A 15,316-nucleotide genomic window follows, 5' to 3' on the forward strand; every position below is an offset into this window, starting at 1 on the left:
GACACCACACTTGTCACAGCAGACATTCACAACTGCACAAAGGAACCAGTGCCTACACAGCCCCCAGTTCCCAGCCTCTTCCAACAGCATGATTTAAATAGGAACTGGTATTTGAGACTACGACATCTCTTGACACTCTTATGGAAAAATGTGATGTGCCCAACAAAACCTGTGGCCCTGATGTTGTGCAGGACCAAGTGACAAAGAGCTCTCCTCTGACAGCAAAACATCCCCATCTCCTGGTCAGACAAGACCTACAGGAGAAGCTTCCGTGCAAGCAAACAGCCTGGAACAGGCTAAGATTAGCAGTCACCATCTATTATGCATTAAAAACTGAGGCAGTAACAGTCTGCAGGATCAGATGTGGACACTCTTTTCAGTGTAACTGCTCTAATTTTAACAGTCTTGGCCTGGTTTCTCTGAAGGTAGATCCAATGGCATTCAGAACAGATCTGCATTTTCTATTCCCCAAAATCTCCCTGGAAAAGTGAATAGATTGGCATGTACACAGAGCCAAACAGTCTTCAACGGCAACTAGAGCACAACATTATCCCAGCATGGTCAGGCAGCAGCTTTCTACTTCTCGCAGTACACAGTAAAGGCTGGAGAAAACTGTCTCTCCAGCCATATTCCCATTTTATGATGAGGCTGGAATATGTGAAGTGCTCAAAGCTAGGATGGACAGGGCTTGGAGTAACCTGATCTAGGGGAAGGGTTTGGAACAAGACAAGCTGTAATGTCCTTTCCAACCCAAACCATTCAGGGCCTCTGAGTCTGCATTGCCTCTTCCACAAAGACTTCCACCCATACCAGGCTTCCTCCCACCAGGAAGTAGAGCGGTTTAAGACAAATTCAACAAAAACTAATTTACTTAAACAAGCCATTGAAGTGCACACTGAGAAAGGGGCAGCTCAGCTCTGGCTCATACTCCCTGGCTCCCCTTCACCCCCTCAGCAAGCAATGCACCAGCTTGCCCACAGTTCTCATTGCCTCTTCCCTGCTAACCTGTTTGTGTGAGTGCAGATCAGCACCCGTGTGTTGGGCTGCCTGAGGATCTCCAAGGTGGCCATGGCCAAGGTGAACGTCTTCCCTGTGCCAAAAGGCCCATAGATGAGCAGAGGTGGGACCTGCCGGCTGGTGGTCGGCTGGCCTGTGATGAAGGAGATGGCCTGTTTCTGCTTGCTGTTCCCTCTCTGTGGAGACCCAAGAGAGTAGGGGATGGAGCAACTGGCAACATCTGGCAGGACCAGCTTCTCATCAAAGAGGGAGTCCACAGCTTGGTGCCACTGCCGGAACAGCAGCTGGTCTATTTGAAACTGGATCTCCACCTTGTGGGAGGTGTTTGCCTTGAAGTTTAGCTCCGAGCAGCATCTGCGTGGTATCTGTAGCCAGATAGTCTTCTCGGTGGTGGCTTTACGTTCCACAAAAACTTCATAAACCCGATTGTCCACAGGTGGGTCAAGTGCCAGGAAGGCAGTGGGCACAGACCTGCTCAGCAGGTACCCCTCGTCCGTGTCCGGCGAGAGGTTGTAAGGGGTAGGCACTTCAGCAAACAGCTCCCCAGAGAGAGCAAACTTCACCCCCATGGAGAGGCTCTGCAGCATGGGAGTCAGCGAGATGAGCACACGCAGGTTGAGTCTGAAAGGAGGAAACACCCAAATGAAGAGCAGAGAAAGGATCTGTCAGTTCCTGAGCCCTCCTCCATGGAGAAGGAATTGCCACCTACACCCAGAGAGGGTCTGCCAGCCCCACAAGCACATACGGACAGAAACCATGCTCTAGCTAATCCATGGCCACAGGATGAGACCCAACAAGCCATCCTTCTTGGTAGGTTTCCAGTTTTCTGGGAAGGCACCACAAGATTCAACCCAGAATGGACAGAAGACCCCAGGAGCAGCATGGCCCCAAGGGTTAGCAACAGGCCTGTGGTCCCCAGTGAAGGGGAACTCCAAAAGGGTTCACACCTGGCACTTACTTGGCAATCAGAGCCTGCTCAGCTTCTTCCTCACGTAAGAGGAAGCTGTGCATCTTCTCCCGATAGTTGAGCCGGGTGATGGGAACGACTGCACTACTCTCACTTTGGCAATCCAGTGCCAGAGCAGGAGGTTTGTACTTTGCCAGCAGAGCCACATCTTCATTAGTCTTTGGCACGCTGGGAACGATGACGCGGTTACCCCGGTCCCAGCGCACAAAGTTGACGGGGCGGCTGCTCTCCCTGGTGCTGGGGACGTGCTGGGGGGTCTCCCGCCGGCCCACCTTCACCTTGATCTTCTGCAGGAGGACGGGGCGCTTGCCGAAGTCGAAGACCACCCACTGCTCAAAGATGCCCAGGACGCAGCACTCCAAGCTGACCTCCACCAGCGCGGTGCGGGGCGAGGAGAGCACGGTGGCCACGTGCTCCCCACAAATGTACTGCAGGCCCCGGGAAAGCCCGTTCCCTGAGAAGTAGAAGTTGACTCCAGGGTCCCGCTTCAGCAGGGCCACGTGCTGTAGATGCATCTGCCATTGAGGAGAAGACAGGGACACAATGAGGGAAGCCCAGGCGAAGAGCCCAGCAGCTGGTGAGGTGCTCCAGCAGCATTTCCTAGGAAAAGCTGCCAGAGGAACCAAACTCTTTGCCAGTCTCACCACAGCTTATTCCTCATGCAGTCACACAGTAATTACCCTAAGGTCTCAGAGAACCTCAGGTTTCAGTTTAATATCAACCAGCATGCAGTAAATGGGAAATCTACTTTGGAGAAGACAGGCTCTTGTCCCCAACATCCACAAAATCCTGGTCAGGAAAGCAGCTGAATATTGTTATTTGTGATGATACAGGGGAAGTGTTAAGAGCAGCCAGGTCTGCCCCAGGACTACTGCACAAGACAGAAGACACAGTGGCTACATGCCCTGCACACAGCCCCAGTGCAGCTCCCAGCACTTGTTCTCATATAAACATCCCAAATCCCCATTCTTGTCCCCCTTGCAGACGTAATAACTAAAAAGCTCCCCAACCAAACAAAACCCTACAAAGGACTGAGCTTACCTGAGAGTGGACCTTGAACCGCCATTGGTATTTCTTCTTCCTGTCCTCCAGCTGCACATGCAGAGGCTGCTCACACATAACTTGGACACCTTCAACGTGTTCAGCCATCTGTGGGGAGTCATGAGAGGAGAGAGACTGAAGACAGCATCCCAGAGACACACCTTAAAGCCCTCCACAGTGCCATCTTCATCCTTGCCTGTAGGCTACATCCTCCCAAGAAAGATCAAGAGTACATCCTCATATTCCATCCTTCCCCACCGCTGCTCCGGGTCTCCAGTCAGCAGCTTTGGGGAAGCAAGAGGACCCACGGCATAGCTTGGGTACCCTGAGCAGGCTCTCAGGTTGCTGTCTCCAAAGAGATGAAGGAAGGAGGACGCCACATCCCTTTTTGCATTCCCATTAGGAAGCTGAGCAGTGGGCTCCATTCCCAAGCTCTCACACCAGAGAATTCCTGTGATGCCCTGGACCAAAGCGCTCCCACCCTGTGCCCACCACTCACAATTAACACCTCGTTGGAGCACATCCGATACTCAGCAAGGAGCCGGTCCTGGTAGGACAAGAGCCCATCCTTCAGGGCCTGCTTCTTTTTCTTCACAGAAACCTTCACCCTCTGGATCCACTCCTGCAGCTCCTCTTTGGAATGAGCCTTGGTGCAGCTGTTCCCCATTTCACACACTTCCGCTCTGTCAGGAGAGAGGTGTTCCAGGTGCCACCCATGCCTGGTGGCACGGGGATCCTCAGGGAGCCAGCAGCTCCCTGCCACCCCTTCCCTCTTCCCTACTGGATGTCTTACCTGCTACACAGCGAGAACTTGGTCAGCCCCAGCGGTGGTGCACGGTGGACCCACTGCATGGAGCTGTCGGCCGAGAGCATCTGCACGTGCTCAATGGAGGAGCAGTGGTTCTCAAAGCTCTCCTGCGAGCTGCAGGTCACCAGGCAGATGCGGCAGTAGAAGTAGACGGGCGCAGGCGCTGCTGGCTTGCCGCTGGTGCTGCCGGTGCCCACAGATGGCAGCAGGTCGGAGCGCAGCAATCCGTGCTCCCTCTCGGCCTCCCAGACGGCCATCTCCACGTCACTGTGGGCGTACTGGCAGCGCTGCGGGCCGTGCCGGCAGGGCTGGCCCCGGGACACGAAGCAGCAGTAGGTGAGAGTCTCGATGAACTCGGGGCAGGGCCGGATGGCCGTGTACTGCTGCTTCTTCTGGCTGTCCAGCACCACGTGCACCAGGAGCGGGTCCCAGGTGCGGTGGGACTCACAGAGCCGCCCGCAGCCACCCGCTGTGATGCGCTGGGGGCAGCCAAAGAAGCAATGCTTGCAGATCTCCTGGAAGTGGCCCCCAAACTCGCTGGTGATCTCACTGGCAGCACTGGCAGTCAGGTGGGGGGTGGCAGCAGGTTGGTCCCCCAGCTGCGCCTGCAGCACCGCTGCCTTCAGCCAGCGCCGCTCCAGCTGGTGTTCCCTCTCAAAGTTCCAGACTGTGGCTTCCTCCGCGCTCCAGGCAAAAGTGCACTGGTTCTTGTGCCTGCTGCAGCCCAGCCCCATCACGTAGTACCTGCAGACGGCGTAGCGCGCCGGGTTGGGGAAGCCGGGCCGCCGGGACACCTTCCTCCATGCTGTGCTCCGGCGGCTGCGGCAGCGCGCCAGCAGGATCTCGTACATGCACTTGTGCTCCACCTCCTGCGGGTGGTAGGTGATCTCATTCTCCTTCACACTGCACTTGGAGCAGACCAGGAGCAGCTCCAGCTTTTGCTGGAGGCTGCCCAGTGGCACCTTTGGGCCGTTGGATGTTGGCATCTTTGGCAGCAACTTGAGTGGGTCAAAATTAACGGTGGGAAGATCTTAGAAAGTGATGCCGTGGGGAGGAGGTGCCATGGAGCGAGTGGTCTTGTCCTAGCTCACTGCACGCCTGCCGGTCATCGGTGCGAGCTCATGAAGCCTGACAAAGGAACAAGGAACAAGTGACTTAGCAGGAAATATCAGACAATCCCTGGCTGGGTGCATGCAGAGGCACTGGCACAGCCAGGAACCTCACTCAGGCAACCTTGGCCTCAGCACCCTCTCCCCCAGCTCTGTTCCCCCGCCACCCTGGATCCCAGGTGAGTGCTTTGCACAGGGATCAGGCTGCCAAGTGGTGCTGGTTGCCAGCAGGGCTCAGCCTGGTCCTCAATATCCCTATAGACCATCAGCATTTACCATCCAAAGTGGCAAAGCAGCAATTGCTCCAGAGGGCCCAGCACGGTCCCCACAGCAGCCACTGATCTTCCCCTGACCATGGACAAATGATCCAACTTCCTCTTCCTGCTGCCAGCATCTGGCCCACCTTGGTCCCTCCTGCCAACTTTCTTTATTCTGTTTTCCTCCCTGAGTTGGCCAGGCAGCCCCACATTGAGTGGGAGGAACCCAGCTCCAGCTCCTCAATCTATCCGTCCTGTAGCACAAAAGATTAATTGGAATTAATTAATAAAGCAACCACCCTCTTTGCTCCTGGGATGCAGCACCCAAGGCTGGGAGATGGGCATGCTGGAACAGCAGCCTGCCAGCATCTCTCCAGCTGACAGCTTGGTAGACATCCAGCTGAGAGGGCTCGGCCCTAGCGGTGGGGAAAGCAACTCAGGGCTCACTGCCCTTCCCAGCCACCAGCTCCAGCATTTGCCATCAGTTTCCTGGGTAACCAGAGGGCAGAAGCAGCCCTGGAAATGATGCTGCAGGGTTTGGTGGCTGGGCCACATAGTCAGGGTGAAGGGAACATGCCGGGGCACATCTCTGGGCAGAGCGTGCTGCCAAGAAAAGCCACCAGCCTCGTGCTGAACACCCAACTCGGGCTCCTGGCCAGCAGCCATCGTAGACTCTGGCAATGCCAAGGAAGAGCAAGATTTACAGCTGAGGTCCAGTGGACAATGGAGCAGGAAGAAAACTTTGCATTGCTTCTGCATTTTTAATTAAGAATCCTTTGCTCTTTTCTGGGATAAACAGGGTGCTGGGGAAAGTGGGCAAGGAGTGCTGAGGCTGCTGCTCCAGCTGGAGCTTCAGACAACAAACACCAACCTGGAAGTGGCTGGAGCATCACCCACATTCCTAGTGTAATATATATTATGGAATAATTTGTGCTTATGTAAAATATATATGTAATAAATGGTGCTTCTATGAAAAATTCTTAAAGTTTTTAAACCACAAGCCACAGCGAGAGAAAGGTTGCAAAACCACAGATGGCAGCAAGCAGAAAGACCTCATTTACAAATGAAAAAGTGGCTATGTGGAGATGGGCCCTTCCCTGGATCATCCAGGAGACGTCCAAGTGATGAATACATGGGAGATATCTACTATCAAGATAGTCAGAGTCGATCAAGATAGTCAGGAACATGCACCCCAATACCAGGTTCCTGTAACTCCATGATCAGCATTCATCCCTTCCCAGAAACAGCTTTGTCCAGCCCAGCACAGAGAAAAGGAGACTCCATGAATATGTGAAGCAAGGAGAAGAATAGAAGAACCTCTGCCCCAGGCAGAAAAAACTGTATAAAGCTAACCAGACAGGGACAACATGCGTGAGCAGAGGGATCTGAAGGGTAGAGTCTGGATCAGTGTTCACCCAGTGCTGATCCTGGGCTCGGCACTGTCCCTTTGATTGCAGCTATCTAAGACCATGAAATAAAAATCTATTTTATTAATTATCAGTTTGTCTTGGTCATTTATTACCTAAAACACCAGCATACCCTTAGAGAGCTCCTCACCTCCCATCCCAGTGTCACAGCATCCACCTGCTGCTGAGCCATGGTGTCATCTAATCCTGCTTCTCTGTGTGCATCAGGTCAGACACGTGCTCAGTGGATAAACACCCGCTCAGTTTATCTCTCAAGGCCTGGCAGCAAGCCTGGCACTGGGCAGAGCTGCAGGTTTCCATTTTGAGAAGCTGTGGGATTCCGTGGTGGACTCCCACGCCAGGGCTGGCTTGATTTGGGTCAGTGTGCCACGCCACTGTGCCATGCCACAAGCTCTGCATCCAGAGCTAAATCACCCAGACTCAGCTCTGCGCTTTCACTTCCAAACCTTTGCTTGAAGCACTCAGTGCAGGCTGCCAGTGAAAGAAGAGCAGTGACCCCGAGCAGCAGACAGCCAGGGTATTCCTATCCTCTGGCTGTAACAAGGCCATGGTCACTGGATAAAACTTTCTGTAGTCCAGGGGTCAGGAGCTCTTTGTTTGTTCTGGTTCTACTACAGAAAAAGAAAAATTGGAGCCACAGCTGAGGTTCTGGTGCTCCCTAATTACTGATTGATGCAGGTAAAATGCTTTGCTCTGAAATGAAATAATTTGGGAAAATTTGAAAATAAGCACCTATAAAGAGAGGAGGGAGAGTGGAACAAGCTGTCTCATGCCCAAGGGCATCGAGGGATGCTCCTCTGATTCCCAGCAAGACAGCAAAGACAGCACGATGCTGGTGGGGCTGCAGACCCCGTGGAGCTGCTCCTGCCAAACTGCTCCGGGCTGTGAGTACCAGAAAAACCCCCGGACAATGGAAACCAGGCAACTGTCTGGGGAGACCCAGACTGGACTGCGGGAGGGAAAAATCCTGCACCTTGTGAGGGTCAAAATCCCTCCTGTTTGAGCCTGGGGACCCTGTTTGCTCCAAGGGAGCATCCCCACTCGGCTTTTCCCGGGAGATCAGGGATGGGCCGGAGCTAAGCGGGACGCCAGGGCAGAGGGGTTGATTGTAACTCACGACCGCAGGTTCAGCCTGCCCGGGGCAGGGGGACACGGGCAGGGGGACACGGAGGCAGCGGCGGCCGGGCTGCTCCCGAATCGCCCGGAGCGGGACACGGGTCACGCTCAGCCGCCAAGAGCCTTCCAGCTCCTTTGAAGCTGGCGAGGGCAGGACATTCCCTGTGGAACTGACTTCTGCACTTTCGGGAACACTTTGGCATCCCTCCCTTACAGTTCCACCTTCCTTCCTCTGGAAGTCTCCGCCTCCGGCCGATCCCTCCTGGGAAAAGCACTCGGGGTTCGTGCGACATCTGTGTAACACTGTAACTGGGGAAAACTCCTGTAAACCTCAGTTATACACACGGGAGAGGAAGAAACCTGATCGCTGGCGCTGGGCTCCGTGCACACGGAGCCGAACTTCCCGGCCCGGGCACATCCACGGCCGCAGAGCTCACGGGAGACGCGGTCCTGCAGCACCCCGGTACCGACCCACCCCGTCAAACGCTTCAGGACTCAAAAAGACCGAGCAGGACAGCCAGAGTGCCACGAGAATTCATGTCTAGGCAGGGCATCCCAGCTGGAAAAAGATAAGAGGGAATATTCCACCTTTAAAGAGGTCAATTCCTCTGCTGTTTATTTTTTTAAGAAGGCGTTTGATTTTGAGCAAACTGCCAGAACATGCTCTGGGTCTGGAGGTGGGAGGGAAGAGGAAGTGCAAATCCCGCTCTAAGTGTCTGCTCAGCACTAGTGCTGATGCCAAATTAAAGCTGTTCTCTCTCTACAGCACTCTTATACTAGGAAAGGGAAAAAAAAATAAAAAACATCTAAGGGAACTTTTGCAATCCAAGCTCGGGTGGAAGAAGATGCAAGACACAAGGAAGGTCAGGGAGTTCTGCCCTAAGACAGCTGTCCCATTGGGAATAAAACTGATGTCAACGGGGCAAAATCCAAATGCTTCAGGGAAGGTAAGAGTGGAAGGAGAGCGGTATTTACCAGCAAGCCACAGACCATGATTTACAAGCTGAATTTTGTATATTTCAAGAAAAAACAACCATTTTTACAATGTTCCTGAAAAGCTCAACCTGGCATTTAAAGCCACTCAACCATGACAGACAGAGGCTGGTTTATTGTACCCCCAGCCCCATCTCTGCGAGTTCTGCCTCTCTCCCAGGCACCACCAACACAGCCCCACACACCCTCTGCCCAGCTCTGGTCCAGCCTTGCCAAAAACCAAACCCAAACAGAGCACACCATGGCCTCGCTGATGGCATTTCCTCCGTGCTCAGGAAAATGCTTTGGGTCAGGGCCGGGCCATGCTGTGTCCAAGCATCGTCCCTGGCAGGCACCTTGCAGGGCTCGCTGCAGCCAGAGATAATCACATTTCCCTGGAAATGGCCAGGGGAAGCACGGCTGTGGTAGAGAAATGCTCATTGTGCCCCTGCATCCCAACGCTCCGCACCCATCCTGCCCAGCAGGAGGAAGGTGGCCCTTCTCTGAGCTCTTGGCTTTGTTAATTATTGACAGAATATTGGGCAACGCGCTACGCTGGAGTAAGCCAAGTGCCCCTCAAACAGAGCAAGTGACGTGGATCAGCGTGCTGGGAGTGGGATGGGGACAGGGGACACTGTGCCTCGGGGGGCTGCAGCCCCACACCCCGGTTAGCAGACCTAGCCAAGCACTGGCCCTTGGAAGTTTTTCTACAGCTACAAGCAGGACTCAGAGCAACGGTGCAAGATCTTCCCAGCATCTCCAGCACCCCACCAGCGATCAGTGCAGCCAGGCTGGCCGGGAGGGTGTGGAGACGGTGGAAGAGGAGCTGCCTGGCAGAAGCTGGCCAGTGCCACCCCACCACCCGCAAACCTCCTGGCTGCACCGGAGCCGCACCCCTCTGGAATCTCCCTCCAGTGCAAAAACAGCCTCCAAAGTTCTTGGCGCTCCCCTTTCCCAGCCTTTTTCAACCAGACAACTCCCTCCACATCCCATCCAAGAGCCGGCACTACCAGCCTGGCTGCTGCAGTGACCGCCGTGACACCGCTGCCCGAGTGTGTGTGCAGGCACAGCCCCTCCAGTGTGTGCAGAGCCCCGAGACACGTGGACCCCCGGACGCTGCATTTGCTTTTATCCAACTGTAAGAAGTTCATCGGGAGCTCCCAGATGCCATCCCCGGAGTTCTGAGGCGGCAGCAGGGTTAGAATATCTCTGTCGGGGATCGCTCAGCGAAGGCAGCACTGTGCACCCCCGGGGTTCTCCCCACTCTCCAAACAGGGCTTTGCACCTCAAAACCTGCACGCCGGCTATGATCCTCCTCTCCCGAACGCATCCCAGCGCAGGCAGGGACGCTGCGAGCCGCGGCAGGGGCTGAGCGGGATGCGCTCCCCGCACGCCCTGCAGCATCCCGCACGCCCGGCAGCACCCCACGGCTCGCTGCGGGGCTACCGGGGGCACCCTCGCTCCTGCAGCCCCCCAGGGCGTTCCGCTGGCCGCCCATCCTCGGAGCTTCCCCTCCCCCCGGAACGCCCCCCGCCGCTCTCACCGCCGCCGCCGCCGCGGTGGGGGGACCCGCGGGGACCCGGGGGCTCGCCGCCGGCGGCAGTTTCGCTTCTCGGGCCTCCCCGCATTCAAACCGGGGCCGGACTTCGCGGAAATTGCATCACGGCGGCCCCGCCCCGCCCCGCCCGCCGGCACCGGGGGGAGCAGGAGCCGGCACGGGCACCGGGAGGGGGAGATCGGCACCGGCGCTGACGGGAGCCCCAGCCGGCACCGGGACCGCCACCGGGACGGGGGACCCGGCACTGGACAAGAGGGACAGGCAGCGGGGCGGGGGGCCGGGCACCAGGGGGAAGGGGCACCAAGGGGAGCGGGCAGCAGCATTCAGGGCAGCAGAAGCCGGTGCCGGTACCGGTAGCGGCACCGACGGGACAGAATCACCCGCATCGCGCAGCGAACGGGACGGGCGCTCCCGGGGGTACCAGCCGCACACCCCGGTCCTGTCCCAGCCCCGCATCCCCGCGCATCGGGGGCCGAGTCTCCCCGCGATCCTGTCCCCCCAAGTGCAGCCGCTCCCGCGGCCGCTGCTCACCCGTCCTTCCTGCTCACCCGCAGGTCGGGATTCCCCGCGCTCAGATTCGGTCCAGAGTCGGGAGCGGTGGCACCGTAGTTTTAAGTGAATATTGAGCGGTAGTCCCGGTCCTTAGCCCAGCGCCCCCGGCAGCCTCGCTTTTAACGGGGCTCGGGGGCCGGGGGTGGGGTGCAGAGCGCTGTCCTCCTTTCTGTTCATCATGACTTTCGTTTTCCGTTCGGTTCCCTGCCTGGCGCGATGCACCCGCTGCAGAGCTCAGCCTCGAGCCAAAAAAAAACCCTCAAACCCCAAATCCACCCCCAGCAGCAGCCGAGTCTCATTTGCATCGTGTATTACTGTGGCAGCACCGACAGCCGGGGGTCAACACCCCGCACCCCAGTTTGTGGGCACGTGTTACCACACAAGCAGCATTAGCTGATGCTCAGAAGTGAGGGATCCTCAGCACCGGACTGTGGAGCTCCTTCTCAGCCCATTCGCGCTTCACCAAACCCATCCCACAACAGCTTAGCATCTCATCCCAGCCCTCCCCCTGTGCGGTTTGGTGATGGGGCAAATGTGCGGTAATACACACAAAACCAAAAAACCTTGCAACCCGATATGACCCCAAAACACACACCCCCAAGCAAAATCCCAGGAAGCTCCTCTAACAGCCCCAGCTCCAGGAAACCATAACAGCACCCCGCATCTCGCCAGCCGAGACACAAGACTTAAGAAAGCCCTGACCTGTAAAGCAGGTGCCGTGCCAAACACTGAGGTCCAGCCCCAGCATTCCCACCTAATGCAATTGTCTTCATGCCAGAAGCCAGCTGCAAGCCCTGGAAACAACCAGGGAAAACGAACACACCTCCAGCTACAAGTGGCTGTAAAAAAATCGCAGGCCCCAGAGGCAAAGTGTCCCTGCTGACAGGGACCTGTTCAATCCTTCCAGCAATTGATGGGCATGTCGGTGCCGCCTCAACACAAAGCCACCCTTAGCGACAAAAAAAGTTCTTCCTCAAAGCAAATGGGAGGAGGAAACACAAAGCCAGCCTGTGGGGCACGGCAGTGGAGCAGGAAGGAAGGAGGGGCAGAGACCAGTTTCTGGCATGTTTGTCAACACCGGTGGAAGGAGGAAGAGAAATGATGTTTTTGACCTTCCTGCTTTGTGCAGTCGCAGCCACTGGGTGCCTCAAAGGGAGCTGTCACCTTGCTCCCGTCCAGCAGCACCCTGCAGAGCCAAGGAAAGGGTTTTCCCACCAAGGAGAGGAGTGGGGCAGCCCAGGCCTGTGGGTGCTGAATGGACCCTACTGGAGCAGAGGGCACTGTATGGATCCCAGCAGAGTACTGTGTGGCTGTGGAAACCAGACATTCCTGGGCAGCAAAGCCACCAGGGCTGTGCAACAACACCCTGGTCACTGCTGGACCCGTGGCAGGATGGCCACCTGCACAGGGCCACCTGCCCAGCTCTGCTGCACTCTGTGCTCTGCCAGCGAGGAGCAGTGGGTGGCTCAGCCTCACAGCAGGATCTGACCCTATGGAGCCCCTGTGCTCAGTGTTCCCATCCAGGGGATGGGAAAGGGTTCCCCAGCTTTGTCCTTGCAGCTGCCATGGGAACTCTTACGGTTTGAGCAGCACCAATCCCATCCCTGCCTGGGAAGGAGTGACCAAGCAAAGCCCAGCCCCGGTATCGGAGTGGTCCATAGTGATGGAGTCCATCCCCATTTGCTACTGCCTGGGGCAGGAATCCCCCTCTCTGCAGCCCTGACTCTAAACCACAGCAAAGCTCTCTGTGACAGCACCAGACAACAGTGAAAAACAAACAAAATACCTGGCACTACTCCCCTGAGGTGCCCGAGCTAGGACGGGCAGTGCCCAGCTCACCCAAGCAGAACAGCCTTGGCACTGAGGCTTCACAGGTGGGATATCTGGCGGTTTCACTGATTTTACAGATGGGATATTTTCCCCGCAGCCCTAGAAGCAAACAGCTTTCACTGTGTTATATAAAGCTTCCGGCCCTGCTCATCACGCCACAAGGAGCAGCGGAGCAGCCCCGGGAGCCGCCGGCTCTGCCGTCCCTCCATCGCTGCGGAGGAGCGCAGGAAGCCACGGCTGGAGCAGGGAGGAGGCAAAGCAGCGTCACCACATCCACAGCATTAGGGCGGGGGAGAACCGAAACCCAGGATCTGCCGATTTTAGACAAACAAACACCGAGTCGAAAGCCCTGAGTTTCGGTTTCCATTCCTGAGGGGACACGGCCGACGGTCACAGAGCGGTTTCCCCAGGAAACCATCGCTGCTGCTCCCCGCCCCAGCGCCAGACACGGTGCCCTTTGTGCGCTGCACCCCCCCGCTTGTCCGAGGAAGTTGCTGGGAGCTGGGAGAGCCTTCCCGCGAGGATGCTGGGGCATCTCCTGTCCCGGTAACAGCCCTAACCTGCCCAGAGAGACGCAGAGAGTGAGGAATCAGGGATTTCTCACAGCCCCCCCTCCCTGGCACCCCACAGGCAGCTGCCAGGCAGGACCGTGGCAAATCTCTGCCCACGGTGCTGCCGGGAAGTGGGAGCCTCTGCTCTTTCCCAAAAACTGCACTCTGCTCCCGTGGATACCTGGAGGAGAAAATGCAAGGGGCTGAGTCTCCATCACCGCACAATCCAGGGGAAAGCAGGGACCTGGCATGAGTCATCCGCAGCCCTTACATAATTTTGTCTCTGGGTGCGGGTCCTCTACAGCCGGCTGCGAGCAGAGCGGCCCTGTGCTCCCCACGGGAGGAAAGGGGAGCAGATCTCAGCCTGAGCACCCAAGAGAGACCACGGGGACCCCAGGAAGGCAGTGCCGGCAGCACCAGGCTGCCAGGATGGGTGCTGAGAAGCCCAGTCCTGCCCAGGGACCCCAGGCTCACAGAGCAGGTTGACCCGCCGGGATCCACAGCAGTGTCCCAGCTGTGGGATGCACGACACCCACGACACCCACGGCAGCCACAGTGGGAGGTGCAGCCCCCCGGGGGGGCTTGGGGGGCTCTCCCCTGCAGAGCCCCAGAGCTCAGCACCGTGGGGAGGGACAGCTGATCCACAGGTGGATGTGCTCTCCACAAGCCACGCTTTACCACCCCTGCCGAAACCAGGGCTGCGAGACCAGGATCTAGTGCCACACTCATACGGGACTTCCCCCCGGCCAGGGAATGTCGCCAGATCGCCCACGGCCGCATCCAGCCCAAGGCCACTCATCCAGACACTGACAATCTCTGCAGACAACTTCCCCTCTTTGCTTTTCCTTCTCAGCCCTCATCCTACCGCGAGCTGCTGACTCTGCAAGGCCCCGGCTGCCCTCGGCCGGGCGGGGAAGCACCGCGGCACACCCGGGAGCAGCACAGCCACCCCAGGAGAGGAGCACTTCACCGGGGCATCCCCGAACGTCCCAGGCGGTCTCTCGAGGGAGACGGGGCTGTCCCACCGGCACCTCCCCGACTGGCTGCCCCAAGAGCTGCTGCAAAGGGAGGGGAGGATTGCACCAGCCCAAATCTGCCTGCCGAGCTTTTATTGCTCTGGGAGCTGTTTACATCCCAAGGAAGCGCTGCTTTGCAGGGCAGAGTACACCTACGCTGGGAATGCTTTTCCGATGATGTGATCTATAGTCGCCAGGGCAGGTAAAGGTGCACGGAGCCAGAGAAGAGCTGCTGCCTCCTGCTTGCCCTGCTCTGCCCCGGTCCTTGCTGCACCACACCAACACAGAGCTGACACAAATCCCATCCCATCCCACACTCCACTGCCACCTCTCAGATACCTAGAAGGAGGCAGAAGGTCTCTCCAGCTGCCCCCTTTCCTCCCGATCATTCCCTCTCCCACAGTCCCTGGATAACCCAGATGAATTTGGCCAAAGCAGAGAGGGCTGGAGTAGTATGCTCAACCCACAGCTCTCCAGGGCTGGGCAAAGGCACCACAGCTTTTCAGCTGTGCCACTGCTGAGGAAAGGTGTCCCTGTGTTGCAGGACATTCACTCACCATTGCAGCACAGGAAGGGGGGAATTTGGGCTGGAAACCCACCTCAGGTGTGGCTCAGCACTGCTGCTCACGTTAGAGAGGCAAAAGGCAGCTCAGGGTGATCACAACCCTTTATATGTCCTCAGTCTGACATGCTACTGCTGTCCCAAGTACAGAGATAGGACGGCGATATCTTAGCAGCAGCCAGCTGGGAGGGAAAAACCTCTGATAAGGCAGGACTCCTCCTCATCAGCTGTGGCCTCAGCTGAGTCTCGGCCAAAACGAAACAAAATCTAATGCTTCAGAGGAATAGATCACTTTTCTTCCTGATTACGTGTCAAAACTCTCCTAACCACAGGTTGGGGACCAGTGGTTATCAGCACTGGGTGCAGCCACGTCCCAGCCGTGCCATGGACAACCAGACTTTGGAGTCACATTTCAGGCTCCTTGCACACCCACGGCCAGAGGGAACACAAAGGACACATACATTTATATTTAATAAAGTGTGTTCCTGTCCTGCCTTTACCCCATTTCACAATCCCAGCTGTTATACCTGGAC

At 56.9% G+C, this 15,316-nt stretch overlaps 1 protein-coding gene across 9 annotated transcripts in view; it reads right to left on the reverse strand.

Moving 5' to 3' along the window:
* Positions 1–15,206, reverse strand: part of HELZ2 (helicase with zinc finger 2) — a 31,411-nt gene extending 16,205 nt beyond the window's left edge. Inside the window, exons 1-6 of one of the 9 annotated variants that reach the window (XM_085557759.1) lie at positions 14,821–15,206; positions 3,819–4,961; positions 3,525–3,708; positions 3,026–3,133; positions 1,976–2,499; positions 1,006–1,638 (exon numbers count right to left, since the gene is read on the reverse strand). In XM_085557759.1, the coding sequence (XP_085413885.1) occupies positions 1,006–1,638; positions 1,976–2,499; positions 3,026–3,133; positions 3,525–3,708; positions 3,819–4,819 (2,450 nt within the window). In that variant the 5' untranslated portion in view covers positions 4,820–4,961; positions 14,821–15,206. Of the gene's footprint in view, positions 1–1,005; positions 1,639–1,975; positions 2,500–3,025; positions 3,134–3,524; positions 3,709–3,818; positions 4,962–10,257; positions 10,396–10,803; positions 12,565–12,610; positions 13,301–14,778 lie in introns of those variants that run through there. The other 8 variants (XM_085557754.1, XM_085557762.1, XM_085557761.1 and 5 more) reach the window with 8 other exon arrangements.
* Positions 15,207–15,316: the final 110 nt, after the last annotated feature.

Source organism: Lonchura striata, chromosome 20 (genome assembly GCF_050655825.1).
Source record: "Lonchura striata isolate lonStrDom1 chromosome 20, ASM5065582v1, whole genome shotgun sequence".
NCBI lineage: Eukaryota > Metazoa > Chordata > Aves > Passeriformes > Estrildidae > Lonchura > Lonchura striata.